The 14,203-nt window shown below is 42.7% G+C and overlaps 1 protein-coding gene and 1 non-coding gene across 2 annotated transcripts in view; one reads left to right on the top strand and one right to left on the bottom strand.

Moving 5' to 3' along the window:
• The window catches only part of LOC145403742 (UDP-galactose transporter senju-like), a 149,958-nt gene that overhangs the window by 40,369 nt on the left and 95,386 nt on the right, over positions 1 to 14,203 (bottom strand). Inside the window, exon 8 of the mRNA XM_080275420.1 lies at positions 2,956 to 3,135. Coding sequence (XP_080131546.1) covers positions 2,956 to 3,135 — 180 coding nt within the window. The remainder of the gene's footprint in view (positions 1 to 2,955; positions 3,136 to 14,203) is intronic.
• Positions 2,145 to 2,263, top strand: LOC145403836 (5S ribosomal RNA). Its single transcript, XR_013898053.1, has one exon. It is a non-coding gene; the product is annotated as a 5S ribosomal RNA (ribosomal RNA).

Here is a 14,203-nt window from a genome sequence, read left to right as displayed (position 1 = left end):
GTGCTCGCTGACTGTTAACCCGTTAACTGCTCTATACAGCCTGGGCTGTTCTGTGTGAGACTGCTCAATACAGCCCTGGCTGTGCAGGTGAATTTTGAATATAGTGCCACGGTAACCAAGACCAACCCATGCAAGCATGTTTGAGCCTTCAAAACAGAAACAGAAAATGAAAACCATACATTCCAATAGGGAATCAGACACTTTGATGTTCATCCATGGCTTTACCAAGGTAAATCTTGAGCTAATATTTCGTTACTATATACTTTGGCATGTGTTCTCTCAATTCCTAAGACAAAATTTGGCCTTTGGGAAATTTCGTTTTTACCCCTATGTCAGCACACCATGGACACCTCCAAAAAACCGCCATGTGCAGTTAACAGGTTAAGTAACTGAAACAAGGGTGACAAGGACCGCATGTATACATACATAAATATACATATACAGTATATATATATATATATATATATATATATATATATACATGGTGTCTCATTAACAGTGCCCTCAGCTGGACCTCTCATGTCAGATCACTTGCTAAAACCACCTCAAAGAAACTTGGATTATTGTACAGAGTCCATAACTTCTTCGCCGATGAGCAGTTAGCTATAATTTATAAGAGTCATGTGCGCTCTCAGCTTGAATATTGCTCACCCTTGTGGAATGGTTGTGGAGAGGTTGCATTAAGACAACTAGACAAAATTCAGAATAAAGCTGTTAGAATCATTAACAACCCTGTCATTACATATAAACTACCTCCCCTGCAAGTAAGAAGGAATGTTGCCTCCCTTGCATTATTTTACAGATATTTTTTTGGCAAATGCTCAGACGAAGTTGCGTCCATGATGCCACCTCTCCATGCCTTCCCTCGTGCTACACGGGCATCTGGTAGCGCTCATGACTGGAATGTCACTCAACCATATTGCAGAACTTCTGCCTATCAGAATTCTTTCATTCCCCGAACTGCATCTCTCTGGAACTTGCTTCCCCAGAGTTGTTTTCCTCCAAATTTCAACCCACAACTGTTCAAGTCTAACTGTTACAGATATTTTATGAACAGAGGACACCAGTAATCTGGTGTATGGATTATTTTTTTTTACCCATTTGTTTTTCCTTCCTCCATTCTGTTATTTAAAAAAAATATATATATACAGTACCCTCACGTCCAGCAAGGTAATATTGTCATGCATGGGTCACGTGTTGGACCAAAAACGTGTTGGACAAACAATAGAGCTTATGGGGAAAAATGAATTATGTCAGCAACCCTAGGAAAAGTCACCCTAAATACCTACCATATACCTATACATATATTGGTACTATTGCAATTATAATAAATGGTACTGTGCTATGAATGATAACTAACCTTTTAGGATAGTGTTGGTGGGCTTGCTGGGAATGGAAGGTGGTATCCAAGGCTGTAGGTAGTCCTACTGGGTCCCCGGAGGATGGCTGCTGGCGTCACTAGCGGGTAGTGGCTGCTGCTCCTCCTCACCCTCCCTCATAAATCCTTCGAAATCACATTCAGAATCACTATCTTCGTCCACAGCCATGGAAGGTCCTGCTTCTGCCTGTCCTAGCACTCTGTAAGCCTTCACTGCTGCCAGGATCTTGTCTTGGTTTTTTATTATGGTCCTCACATTGGCTTCATTCATGTCGTAGGCCTTGGCAATGTCAACTTTCCTCTCCCCTTTCTTCTTCCTCTCGATGCTTTCTAGCTTGGTGGCCTGAGGGAGGTGCCGACGCTTCTTGGGGTTCTCAGAAGGCTTCCTAGGCATCATGAGCAGGGTAAAATGCAGGAACAAGGGCAGAAAATGCAGCAAGAAAAAAGCACCTTCCAATGCAAATTATGCTACTGAGTGGCGCTGTGGCGGGAGAAATTTAAACAAAACATCACGCGACAGCAGAAGCGTTTTTAATTGGCCGGCATCACGATCACGTCACGATAGCGGGCGGGGAAGGCTACTTGATCAGAAGTTTTCATTGGCTATCATCATCATGGGAATGTCCAGTATGACCGTGTTGGACCGGGGGTGATCATGCTAAAGGTGAACTCTGTGGATTTCGCCCACTTCTCGGAGCTCTGTATGTGTTATGCTAACACACTCGTGCTGCAGTAATTAAATCGTATTAAATAATACTAATTATCTGCCAACGGCCATGCCACGTTGAGTACACCGCTTCCCGTTCGATCAGCGAAGTTAAGCAACGTTGGGTCTGGTTAGTACTTGGATGGGTGACCGCCTGGGAACACCAGATGCTGTTGGCATCCCTACGTCAAGTGGGGTTGGTGGAGGATTAGTGCCCCTCCCTGTAAAACAATTAACTCTAAGCCCTTGGCCACCCTGTCTGGGATACATGGCGTCTGGCAATGAATGAATGAATGAATGCTCTCCGTGCTGGACGTGAATCGTGCTGGACTAACACGTGTTGGACGCGAGGGTACTGTATATATATATATATATATATATATATACAGTATTATACATGTGTAGGATAGGACTGGAGTGTATTGGTGTCGTGATGAGGAGAGGTAAACTGAGGTGGTTTGGGCATGTGGAGGGGATGAGGAAATGACAACTGGGTGCAGAAAGTGAGAAGTGTTAACATTAGTGGTTGGGTTGCAAGAGGTAGACCGAAAAAGACCTGGGATGGAGTCACTAAACCTGACCTCAGGGATAAGGGACTGAATAGGGAGGCCGCTAGGGATCGGGCAGCATGGACAGCTGCCATTAGGTGACCAAGGGAAATGCACGCAAGCATGCTGGAAGCTTTAAAAATGAAAGCAAAACAATATATCTTGGCTAAGACATCTAATGTTTTTGAGACTGCTGACCCATGCTAGAGTATAAACAAATAGCTAAGATAACTGATGATACTGTATTTCTGAAGAGTGTTGGCCTATGTTACAGCAGAGGTCAGTACCTAAAACACCTGATGATATTTCTGGGGATTGCTGACCTGTGCTAGGGCAGTGGATGTGAAGGCAGATAAGAGTTCGCCCTTCACTGCAAGCACTCCAGCATTACACATTATGGAGTCAATGTACATGAACACATTTTGCACCATGATGTGGACTTCTGCTCCAGTGTCCTTTAGCAGCTTTTCGTTGTACACACCTGCCAGGCATGAACACACCAGCTGCAAAGGAGATGCACAATAAGTATTTAAGAATTAAATCATAGATCATCATCTTGAACTTTATTCTACCCTATGGAAAGAGTGAGGCAGGATGTAAAAAAAAAAAATGCATGAAAAAGCATGAAAGAGGGAAAACTGTAACCAACATGCCCAGTGAAATGGATCATACATTCATTTACACACCAATCAGGGCAGCAGTGGCTGAATTGGTAGAGAGGCGGCCTGCAGTCCTAATGGACCCAGGTTTGAATCCCAGCTGGGGCAGGAAATTGTTTAAGGATTTGAATTTCACAATGCAGACTTCACGGATCTACCAGAAGACCTGCCAACATGTCGTAAACATACCCCCGCTAATACCAATACACCAGTCCTGTATGAGACAGCCCTAGCATGTATTCAATATGGATGGTGAGTGTTAGCAGTGAAGTGGGGACATGTGGAGGTGTGTAGGAGGACTACTGGGCCTTGGGATGAACCAATGCCCCTGAGAAATAATCCCTGAAGCCTTTGCCCAGAGTTGGACACAAAAAAAGTCAAGCCCCCAGGATCCCAGCTAACTATCTGCACATTTTCAAAATATAATTTTCTTTCCACTAAACAGCAAATTATAAAGGGGGTACCAAACTTGTAATGTGCTCCTTCATACATGCTAGTATTAAACTGACAGTTTTGACTTCACTATAAACAACCATTCCATCCCATCCCATTAATCCTCATCCACATTCTTCAGTCTTAGGCTTCCAACAGAATCATGGCTGCCTTAACATCTTTCCTCTACCAACATCAAAATCATATGGTACAATGTTCTGCTGGTTTCCTACTCTCAATAACCTCCACATGACTAAAACAAAATATCTCAAACCCAATCACTGTCTCAATGAAAAGTAAAGATACCCTAAAAATCCTCTTGCTTCTACTAATTATGTTCTCCTGATCTGCCATCATAATCATCCACATGTTCATCTCACAACCTACTTCACAAGTGGTTCAAGCATTATGAATACAGAAGATTCTCAATTTACAAGGCTAATGTATCAAGGAACTATACCGTGCCAATTGAAACACACAAATTATATCACCGAAATTCATGTTATATGACTAAGTGGTATGGTGAAAACCCCAAATTTACCCCAAATCCCTACCCTTTGGGCCTCTTAAAACATTTGTACTCACTCCTGATTGTACCTAACATTCATTGTAGTACACATGCAACCTCTTGAAATATCACTGTGCATAAAAAAGGTTGACTGGTGTTCAAAGTGGTACATGGTCACTTACCATGGCAGGGAATGGAGCAATGTTCAGCATCTTCAGACCTACCTAGTGGTAGGTGAAAATTGTTCTGATATTATGAAGCAGCAAAAAACTTAGCTGAAAGAAGAAAAAGTCCACTGTGAGTGGCGGCAATGAGGTTAGAGGGATGAGAGGCAGGCAGCAAGCAATATACAATATGTCTGTGCAAGCAAGCTTTCGACTGAGTCTGGCATAAATTTTTAATTTCCAAACTGCCCTCTTACAGTTTCCATCCTTCTATCTGTGTCTTCATCTATAGCCTCCTTTCTGGTAGTTCTATAGCCACTGTTGTAGACGGCCATCATTCTTCTTCTAGATCTATCAACAGTGGTGTTCGTCAGGGCTCTGTCCTATCACTGACTCTCTTCCTTTTATTCATCAATGACCTTCTAAGCTGTACATCTAACCCTATCCACTCGTACGCTGATGATTCCACCCTTCACCTTTCCATTTGCTTTCTTCAGTGTCCATCTCAGCAGTTACTTCAACAAACAAGGGATGAGGCTATGGCAAACCTAATGTCTGACTTGGCTCGTATCTCAGACGGGTAAAAATAATCTTGTTTTTAATGCATCAAAAACTCAGTTTTTACACCTATCAACCTGACATAATCTTCCACAGGAGTACCCACTAATGTTTAGTAATATCCAGCTCAACCCTGCATCATCTTTGAACATGCTTGGGGTTTCATTTACTCAGGACTTATCTTGGAAAGATCATATTGCATCTCTTGTAAAATCTGCTTCCAAGGGATTAGGTGTGCTAAGCCAACTCCATACCTTCTTTACCCCTGCACAATTGTTGACTTAATACATGGGTTTTATTTGCCCGTGTAGAGTACAACTCTCATGTATGGGGAGGCTCCCCACATACAGCTCTTCTCAACAGGGTGGAGTCAAAGGCTTTTTGTCTCATCAACTCTCCTTCTCTTACTGGCTCCCTTCAACCTCTGTCTCTTCGCTGCACTGTTGCATCTTTATCTCTTTTCTATCGCTACTTCAATGGTCACTGCTCCTCTGAACTGTCTGCTTGCATCCCTCCACCTCTACGACAGGCGCATAGCACCCGTCTAGCAACAAACTCTCATCCCTTTTCTGTCCAATTCCCTAATGCAAGAGTTAACTGTTACTCCCACTCCTTCATTTATGCAACAGGTCAACTCTGGAACTGTCTCACTCTGTCTGTATTTCCCACTTCCTATGATCTTCAGTCTTTCAAACGCAGTGTGTCCAGGCATCTCGAAATGAACAGATCTTGAATTTGGCTCTCTTTTGTATTGTTTTTGTTTTTTTCTTGGAAGGAATGGTTTGCAGGCCTCTGGCCTTTGGTTCTATCTTTCTTGCATAAAAAAAAAAATATGCATGCATGCATGTGTGCATGTGTATGTATGTCCACGTGGCCAGCTGACTGAGTGTAAACAGACCATTCCATACCCCATAATATCAGCCATGTTGATTTTTTACTGTTCTAATGAAAAACTTACTTCGGAGAAGATAATGTACACAGAGAGAGATGGCACTGAGGTAAGAGGAGAGGCAGGCAGCAAATGATGTTTGTGTGTGCATGCCTACATGTGTGTGGCCAGCTGAATGAGTGTAAAGAGACCATTTCACATCCCATAACTATTGCTGTGCTGAATATTGGCCATTTTAGTAAAATACAACAAAAAAGTTTTGTTTACCTTGTGTTACTGGTAAATCAATGCCCTACTTCATTAAATCTATCCATCTATCTATTGCCAGACGCCATCATCCCGTAAGGGGTGGCCATTTGACTCTGAGTTATTTGTTTTACTGGGAGGGGCACTAACCCTCCACCAACCCACTTGTTGACACGTAGGAAGCACGTATGGTTTGGTTATATGGTTACCACCCAGCATTGCAAATGCCTTGCAAAATTGTTTTACTGTCGTTACTTGAGGATTTGCTGCTGAAGGTGTTGGTAAGTCAACTTCAAGGCCACACAAGAGTACTAGCTTCTGGGCTTTTCCTGCAAAAACGTAATTTGAGGCCTGGGGGGGCTAGGACTGTGACAGAAGAGTTGATAGAAAGGATGGGACTAGAATGTATTCATGTTGTGATGATAAAAACCTGGGATGAGGCTATAAAGTGTGACCTCAGGGATGTGGAAATGAAAAGGATGTGGGACAGTCACAGTGTGTGACCTCAAGGATAAGGGACTGAAAAAACCTGCGATGAGGTCCTAGTTTGACCTCAGGGATAAGGGACTGAACAGGGAGGCTGCAAGAGATCAAGCAGTGTGGACAGCTGCTATTAAGTGACCAAAGCTGTCACATATAAGCATGTTGGTGCCTTTATAAATGAAACAAAACAAACAATTACTGGGCCAGTTCAGGGTTTATCATTCTGTGCCTAACATGTTTAGCACATATTGGTCCCATGTAAATCAAAGGTCTACTGTACAGTGGGGCACCAATTTTCGCGCCTAATTGGGTCCAAAAATAATGCGCGAAAGTGGAATTAGCAAAAGTTGGGGCATTGTCTTTATGGCAAAAAGGCTAATTGGTTCCCGGTTATCCTAAAGTAACATCAGATTTTCATTTTCACTTGCAATACAGTACATCAAATCACTATTGTACATTCCATTGTGAGATACAAACAATAAAAACTTCCTTTTCATTTCATTATTATACTGCCGTTTCTTCACTCCAACACGATACTCTCTTTTAGCCTTGGCCTTTCCTCCCGACTTTGAATGTCCCGGCCACTTTTTATCACCACCACTGCCTCCCGGCCCTCCCCTCACACCACCAGGCTCTCCCTCCACACCACCAGGCCCTTTCCCCACACTACCAGGTATAGTAGAGGCCATTGAACTGTGAGAATCCAACACAAAGGAGCTAGCACGCTCGTACACAATGGAGGGAATGGGTGGACAGAGTGTTGACATGACGTCATTCAAGATGGCGGTGGGTTGCGGGCGGGCGGTGCAGGAAATTCAAAGTTCAAAATATTGTCCCAAACCCAAAATTTGTGCGCGAAAATCGATTTTTTTCAAGCGAAAGTGGAAGTTAGGGAATATTTGGTGCATGCCGCGAAAGTGGATTCTGCGAATCCTGCTGTAGCGAAAGTTGGTGCACTACTGTATAGTAATCCCTCCACTACCCGATGTAATAGAGCTAAAGCATGTCCGGAAAGTGGTCCAGTCCGGATAGAGGCCCCTGCCTCCTGGACTGGTACTTATGGACCCTAACCCAGCCTAACTTTGAAAGCCATCTAAACAGCTCCCTACTGGACACGCATAGCACCTATTTAAACCTAATTAAGACCATATTCACACCAATAATGGACATAAAGCTTGATATAAATGAAAAGGAACCAAAGAATGAGGAATTAGAATTGACTGTACCACAGGCAGGGTATTTACAGCAAGTCTGTGGCTGCCTTCTCTAAAGGCTTTGGCAGTGGAGAAAATGCTCTTGATGCATGTACAGTAATCTAGTGTTGTGCTGCACTTACAGTAATTCTTTCCACTGTGAGTTATAATTGTTTAACACTGCACACTGTTAATTGCAACAGGCCAGTTTCAACCATCAGTTTGCACTCCACAGTTAATTCTTTCCATTCTAAATTCTAATTTCTTAACACTGCACAACACTGTAAATTCCCATGTGGTCTACTGGCGAGTTATTGCAGTTTATTCACTGTTTATTCACAAAAAACGAGCACGTGTAGTTTCCACTGCGATAAGCATCTGCTCACGATCGAAGTTAGGCAGTAACTGTTTGTGCTTTGGTGGTGAGGGGGAAACAGAGTTGCCAGATCACTACGGCCACATTACCAAACTCCTCAATTTTCATTGCCAAATTTAACTTTTCATTACCTACTTTGTAAAGCTAGCATTTATTCTTCACTAATCATAAATACAAGTGTAAATAAATGTAATCATTCTCCTTATAATTAACAGCATGTTGATTATTTTCATGCTATGTTGGCTGGCAGATTAATCAGAGAGAGCAAACAATCCACCATCTCCATCCTGAGTATCCTCCTTCTCCTCCTCCTCCTCATCATCATCATCATCATCATCATCATCATATCATCATCATCATCATCATCATCCAATCCTATGTCGCCCCACAGAGGAGCATAGGAACCCGGGGCTAGGCAAGTTGGTCCTGACATTTAAGATGAGAGTGACCAGCCTCACTCATCCCTGAGTAGCATTACATGAGCAATCAACCCCAACCACCCCTTGGATATAAACCTTCACCGGCTAAATCCGATTGGAGCGCAATAATTACCCACTAAACCACCAGGCGCCAAAATTTGGTTATATGGTTACCACCCAGCGTAGTATATGGTTCCCTGGTGTACAGGAAACCATTTGGCTTGTCACTCAGTGTAGAGTCACCCACAAGCAGAAGGAAGAGGAAAGAATGAAGGAAGGAAAGACAGAAGAGGGAGTGTTGTAGGCAGAAGGACAAGGAAAGAATGAAGGAAAGGAAGACAGAAGAGGATGGAAGGAAAGAAGGGTGGAGGAGAGGAAAGGGCAGACACCCTACAGCAACACTACATCGAGTAAGAGGATGGTGAGTGCCCCCACCTATCCTCATAGGTGAAAAATCCGTTTGGTAATGCATTATTCTGATTCATTACCAAACGAATTTTTCATTATCAAACTGGCCCTCATTTGGTAATGAAAAATACCAAATGGCAACCCTGACAGGGGAGGGGGAGGGGGAGGGGGAGGGGGAGGGGGAGGGGGAGGGGGAAGAGGGGAGGAAGGAAAGGGTGAAGGGTCTGGGATGTAACAGTTGTTCAGTGCCGTGCGGCAATTTCAAATTACGGGTGGGAAAAAATTAGGATTTTGGGGGGATTTTTTCTTTTTATGGCCATTGTTGGGTTTCAAAGGTCCAGGCTCATAATGTCCGGTAAGTGGGGTGTCCGGAAAGTGGGCATCCGGAAAGTACAGGGATTACTGTACTTTGCTATGATATACTGAGTTCAAGAAGAAAATTAAATCGGGGAAAGCCCCAGGAACTGATGGAGTGTGTGGTGAAATGCTGAAGCATAGAGGAGAGATAGTAGTAGAATGGACGTGGAAGATGTGCAGATTGGCCTGGGAGGAAGGTAGAGTCCCGGAGGATTGGAAGTCAGGTATAATTATTCCTTGTACAAAGGAAAAGGGGAAAAAGAAGTGTTTGGTAATCATAGGGGCATTTGTCTTCTTAGTATAATAGGAAAAGTGTATGGTAGGATACTTATTGACAGAGTTAGAGAAAGAACAGAGAAATTAGTTGGAGAAGAACAGGGAGGCTTTAGGAAGGGAAGAGGTTGTGTAGATCAGATATTCATTCTTAGATCTTTAGTGGAAGAGTTTCTAGAGAAGGGAAAGAAGTTGTATGCGGCTTTCATGGATTTGGAGAAAGCATATGACAGGGTGGATAGACAAGCATTGTGGAAAGTGTTAAGAATACATGGGGTAGATGGGAAGTTGTTGAATGCTGTGAAGAGTATGTACGATGGTGCGAAGGCTGCAGTGCGTGTGGATGGTGAACTAAGTGAATTTTTCTCTTTGAAAGTTGGGTTGAAACAGGGATGTGTCATGTCTCCATGGTTGTTCAATCTGTACATGGATGGGGTAATAAAAGAGGTACAAGGTAGGGTAGTGGATGTTGGAGTGGCCCTGGTGAGAGAGGACAGTGTTTGAAAACTCCCTGTAGTGTTGTTTGCAGATGATACTGTGTTGTTGAGTGAAGACGAAGGGGAGCTGCAAGGCTTGGTGGATGAGTTTGGGAGAGTGTGTAAGAAACGGAATCTAAAGGTAAATGTAGGGAAGAGTAAAGTGATGGTCTTTGAGAGAGGTGAAGTCAGTGAATGTACAGCGAGGTTGGATGGTGAGGAATTGGAAAATGTGAGTACATTTAAGTACTTGGGTAGTGTGATGGATGAGGATGGAGGTTTGGAGGGTGAAGTGCTTGAAAGGGTACAGCAGGGAGGAAAGGTTCCTGGTTCTTTGAAAGCAGTGATAAGAAACAGGAAGTGAGCATGGAAGTGAAAAAGTTACTACATGACAGTATTGTGATACCAACTCTAAAGTACGGAAGTGAAGCTTGGACGTTGTTGGAAGGACACAAGTCAAGAGTGAGAGCAGTTGAAATGAGTTATTTAAGAGGAGCCTGTGGAGTCACATGGAGAGACAGGCCGACGAATGAGGATATAAAGGAGCGTTGTGGTGTGGATGTGGATGTGATAGGAAGCGTTATGAGGAACACACTGAGGTGGTTTGGCCATGTGGAGAGGATGGAGGGTGAAAGACTGATGAAGAGAGTGTATGTGAGTGAGGTGGAAGGGGGAAGAGGGAGGGGGAGGCCGAGGATGAGATGGAGGGATTGGGTGGAGAGGTATACGAGAGAGGGGGGTGTGAGTTGGGAGCAGGGCAGTGAAATGGCGGGGGAAAGGGCAACTTAGAGGCGATTTGTTTGTGGCCACCCCAAAGGGGATTGAGGCGTCTGGCAATAGATAGATAGATAGAAGAAGCATCACTGATTAATTACTGTATACAGTCACTACTCATTATAAGTTGATTAGGTTTACGATAATTTGCTACAACGATAACAGAAAAGTTCCACCCCAAAATCCAATTTGCGATGAATTTCCCACTATAACGATATTTTCCTTGGAAAATTTCGTACGAAGTGCCGGGCACATGCAAGGCGACAGACGCTTGTCTCAGGCAAGATGGCGGCCCCAGCGTGCAGAGCATTGTTTTGGTTCAGTTGCAGTCCTGCCACCCCTTCAAAGCCCTGTCTTTTCCACTCGTTCACGTGAGCCCCCCTGCTATCGTCACCTCTCAGCCAAGCATCTTGCTGCGGTAGGCCTATACATCGTGTAGCACCAGGCCAACGTTACGCAAGTGACTGTTGTGTTGTTGCAATGATTTACCGTACGTGAGTAACGCCGCCTGTATTGGTGTGATAGTGTTTGTTTTGGTCTTTGAGACGACTTGGACTGACACAGGAAGTGATTAAGGTGAGTTGTCATTTTTGTTTCAGTCTTGGGCAGGTGACTTTGGGACGCTGAGTTGACATAACCCCTCTTTTATAATGTGTTTCAATCTACCGATTTACGATTAAATCGTTATACGTTAAGGTATGACCTGACGTAACCCCATCGTATAACGAGTAATGACTGTATACAGAGATTATATACGTACAGTACATATACATTATATATACAATAAGAGCTCACTATAATTTGGGACCAAAACCACTCCAAAGAATGCGAAATTCCGATAAAAGTGACATCCAGACTTCCCCCTGCTAAACCGGACTTTTTCCAATATATCAGACATCAGTCCAGATCGCATGAACAGTTTTCAAACTGTTTTGACTACCACTGTGGTACTGTAATGTGTTGTAACTTCACTACATTATTCAAATGGTATAATATATATAATAATACTGTACAGTACACTGATAATCATGTCTTTCATTTACCTTATGGTGGTGAACATAGCTGAAGTGGTCAGACAGTCCAGACTGCTTCTGGCTTTATCGGACTTTTCCTGACATATAGGAATTTAGTCCGGTAGCTCCTCGAGTCCGATAAAAACGAATTCCGGTCTATTGAAGTCTGTTATATTGAGGTTTTACTGTATAAATATTATACAGTAATCCCTCGATTATCTGACGTAATAGAGCCAAAGGCACGTCCGGATAGTGGATCTGTCCAGATAATGGACTTCTCCCCTGGACCCCCTTCGTACATACCCTAACTTTGAAAGGCATTGTAAAAGGCCACTACAGTACATCATAAAACACTTGCTCCTGGTGTTTTACATTACTGTATCTGGTCAAGCAGACCTATAAACCACAGCCAAGCAATTATCAAGGTCAAGCAGACCCAGCAACCACAGACAATCACCACTGCAGGGCCATACCCTGAAAAAAAAAAAAAAAAAGGCCGGGCTGGGCAAAAATGTTCGAGCAGCCATAATTTCCACCTGGACACAAGTATTTTGTCCACATAAAATACAGATATATATGAATAATGGTTTCAAACAGTCAGATCACAGCATCCAGATAATGGACGTCTGAATAATCGTGGAATTACTGTAATTGTGTACAGTATATACTGTACATTATATATATAATAAATATATATAATACACTGTTTATAAACATATATTTGTAGCAGCTGTGGTTCAGTGGGTTGGAGTGCTCCATCCCGGTCAAAGGGTCGGAGGGCCAAATCCACTCTAGGGCCATTGGCAGACATCAGGATGGGAATTCGGTCATAACGTGCTACATGTTCCAAACCTATACCCTCTACCTAGGGGCAATGCCTTAGGCCTTATTAACCCCTACACCGCGGGCTTGTTTACCAATGACTTGCGTGTGCCGCGGGGTTATTTGGGCTCCGACAGACTCTCAAAAAATATTTGCCAAAAATCAGTTATTAGTCCTAGAATAATAAAATTACATATGCTTATGGCACATACCTTCAGCTTTCTCCTGGAATGATTGTTGAGCCTTCGTCGGTTACCGTAGGACTTGTGGAGACCTCTGAAGTAGGGTAACGAAGTCTCCACTTTACACTTCCCGACAACCCGTAATATGATTACCACAGCCAGATACAAACACTATAAACACTATTCTACAATTTTCAAGTAGTTTGGGATCCATACTCAAAAAAAAAAACACTGTGAAAGCAATGGAAATTACGAGCGCGTCTGATCGTCGCACTGGCACTAGTTCGCTCATGGTAGTCTGTCATTTATTATTCATAAAACCCCTCACACTTTATATTTCTATTACTATATAACGCTTATATATATCTACATTCTTTATCCATAAGTTTCCTTCAGTAGTATTAGTTTATTGTCACTGTAGGGATTCAATTTCTTTCAGTAAAATACGTAGCATTCACTTTCTCGTCCTGTATACTGGCACTGAGAGTGAATGTCACTTTCATCTTCACTCTCATAACTCATAGCATTCAGACATGCTAGAGTGAAACTTTCACTTTCATTACTCCTAGGGTATATACTCGTATTCTTATAATACTACTCATTTACATTTCTATTTACGTTCTCTATTTTATTTACGTTATTTACATTTCTATTTTATTTACACTGTGTTGTGCACTGTCACTTGAAATAACTTATAAAACTATTTTCCATTGTTCACGTATATTTACATTCATTACTTTCACTTGCTGTTTACACATTATTTACACATTATTTACAATTCCACTTGCACTGTTTTACTCAATAGAAAGATCGTAGTCACTCTTTTATCAATTGTCAGCCCTTTACCTCTTTCCACACGAGGTTTAGTAGGGGTAAAGGTCACAGGGCCCTTGCATGGGGGTGAAAAAAAGGCCCTGAAGTCAGCAAGAGGATGAGCCGTACCTCCTCTTCGGAATCTGAGAGAGAACTGCTAGGAGGGCCGGCCCGGGTTGAGAGGCCTACTTGAGGGTTATTCAGCACTACCAACGTAGCTCTTGAAACAGCTAAGCCTAGCACTGATATGATTGGCAGGAAATCTAGACAATACATTATAAATTTGGTAGTTCCAGGTGAATGTAAATATCATTTAGGCTTCTCCCTTCCCTTCTTACATGTATATTTATTACGAAAATAGATTAGAGGCCTACTTAGGAGATATATAATCAGAGCTACCAATGTTAAATCTTGAAACAGCTTTGTGTAGCACTGATATGATTGGCAGGAAATGTAGACAATACATTATAAATTAGGTAGTTCCAGGTGAATGTAAATATCACTTAGGGTTCTCCCTTCTCTCCTT

Source organism: Coenobita brevimanus, chromosome 61, assembly GCF_032717465.1.
Source record: "Coenobita brevimanus isolate Jiangsu-jjx chromosome 61, ASM3271746v2, whole genome shotgun sequence".
Taxonomy (NCBI): domain Eukaryota; kingdom Metazoa; phylum Arthropoda; class Malacostraca; order Decapoda; family Coenobitidae; genus Coenobita; species Coenobita brevimanus.
The sequence above is the reverse complement of the archived record's forward strand: the minus strand, read 5'-3'. Positions and strand labels throughout refer to the sequence as shown.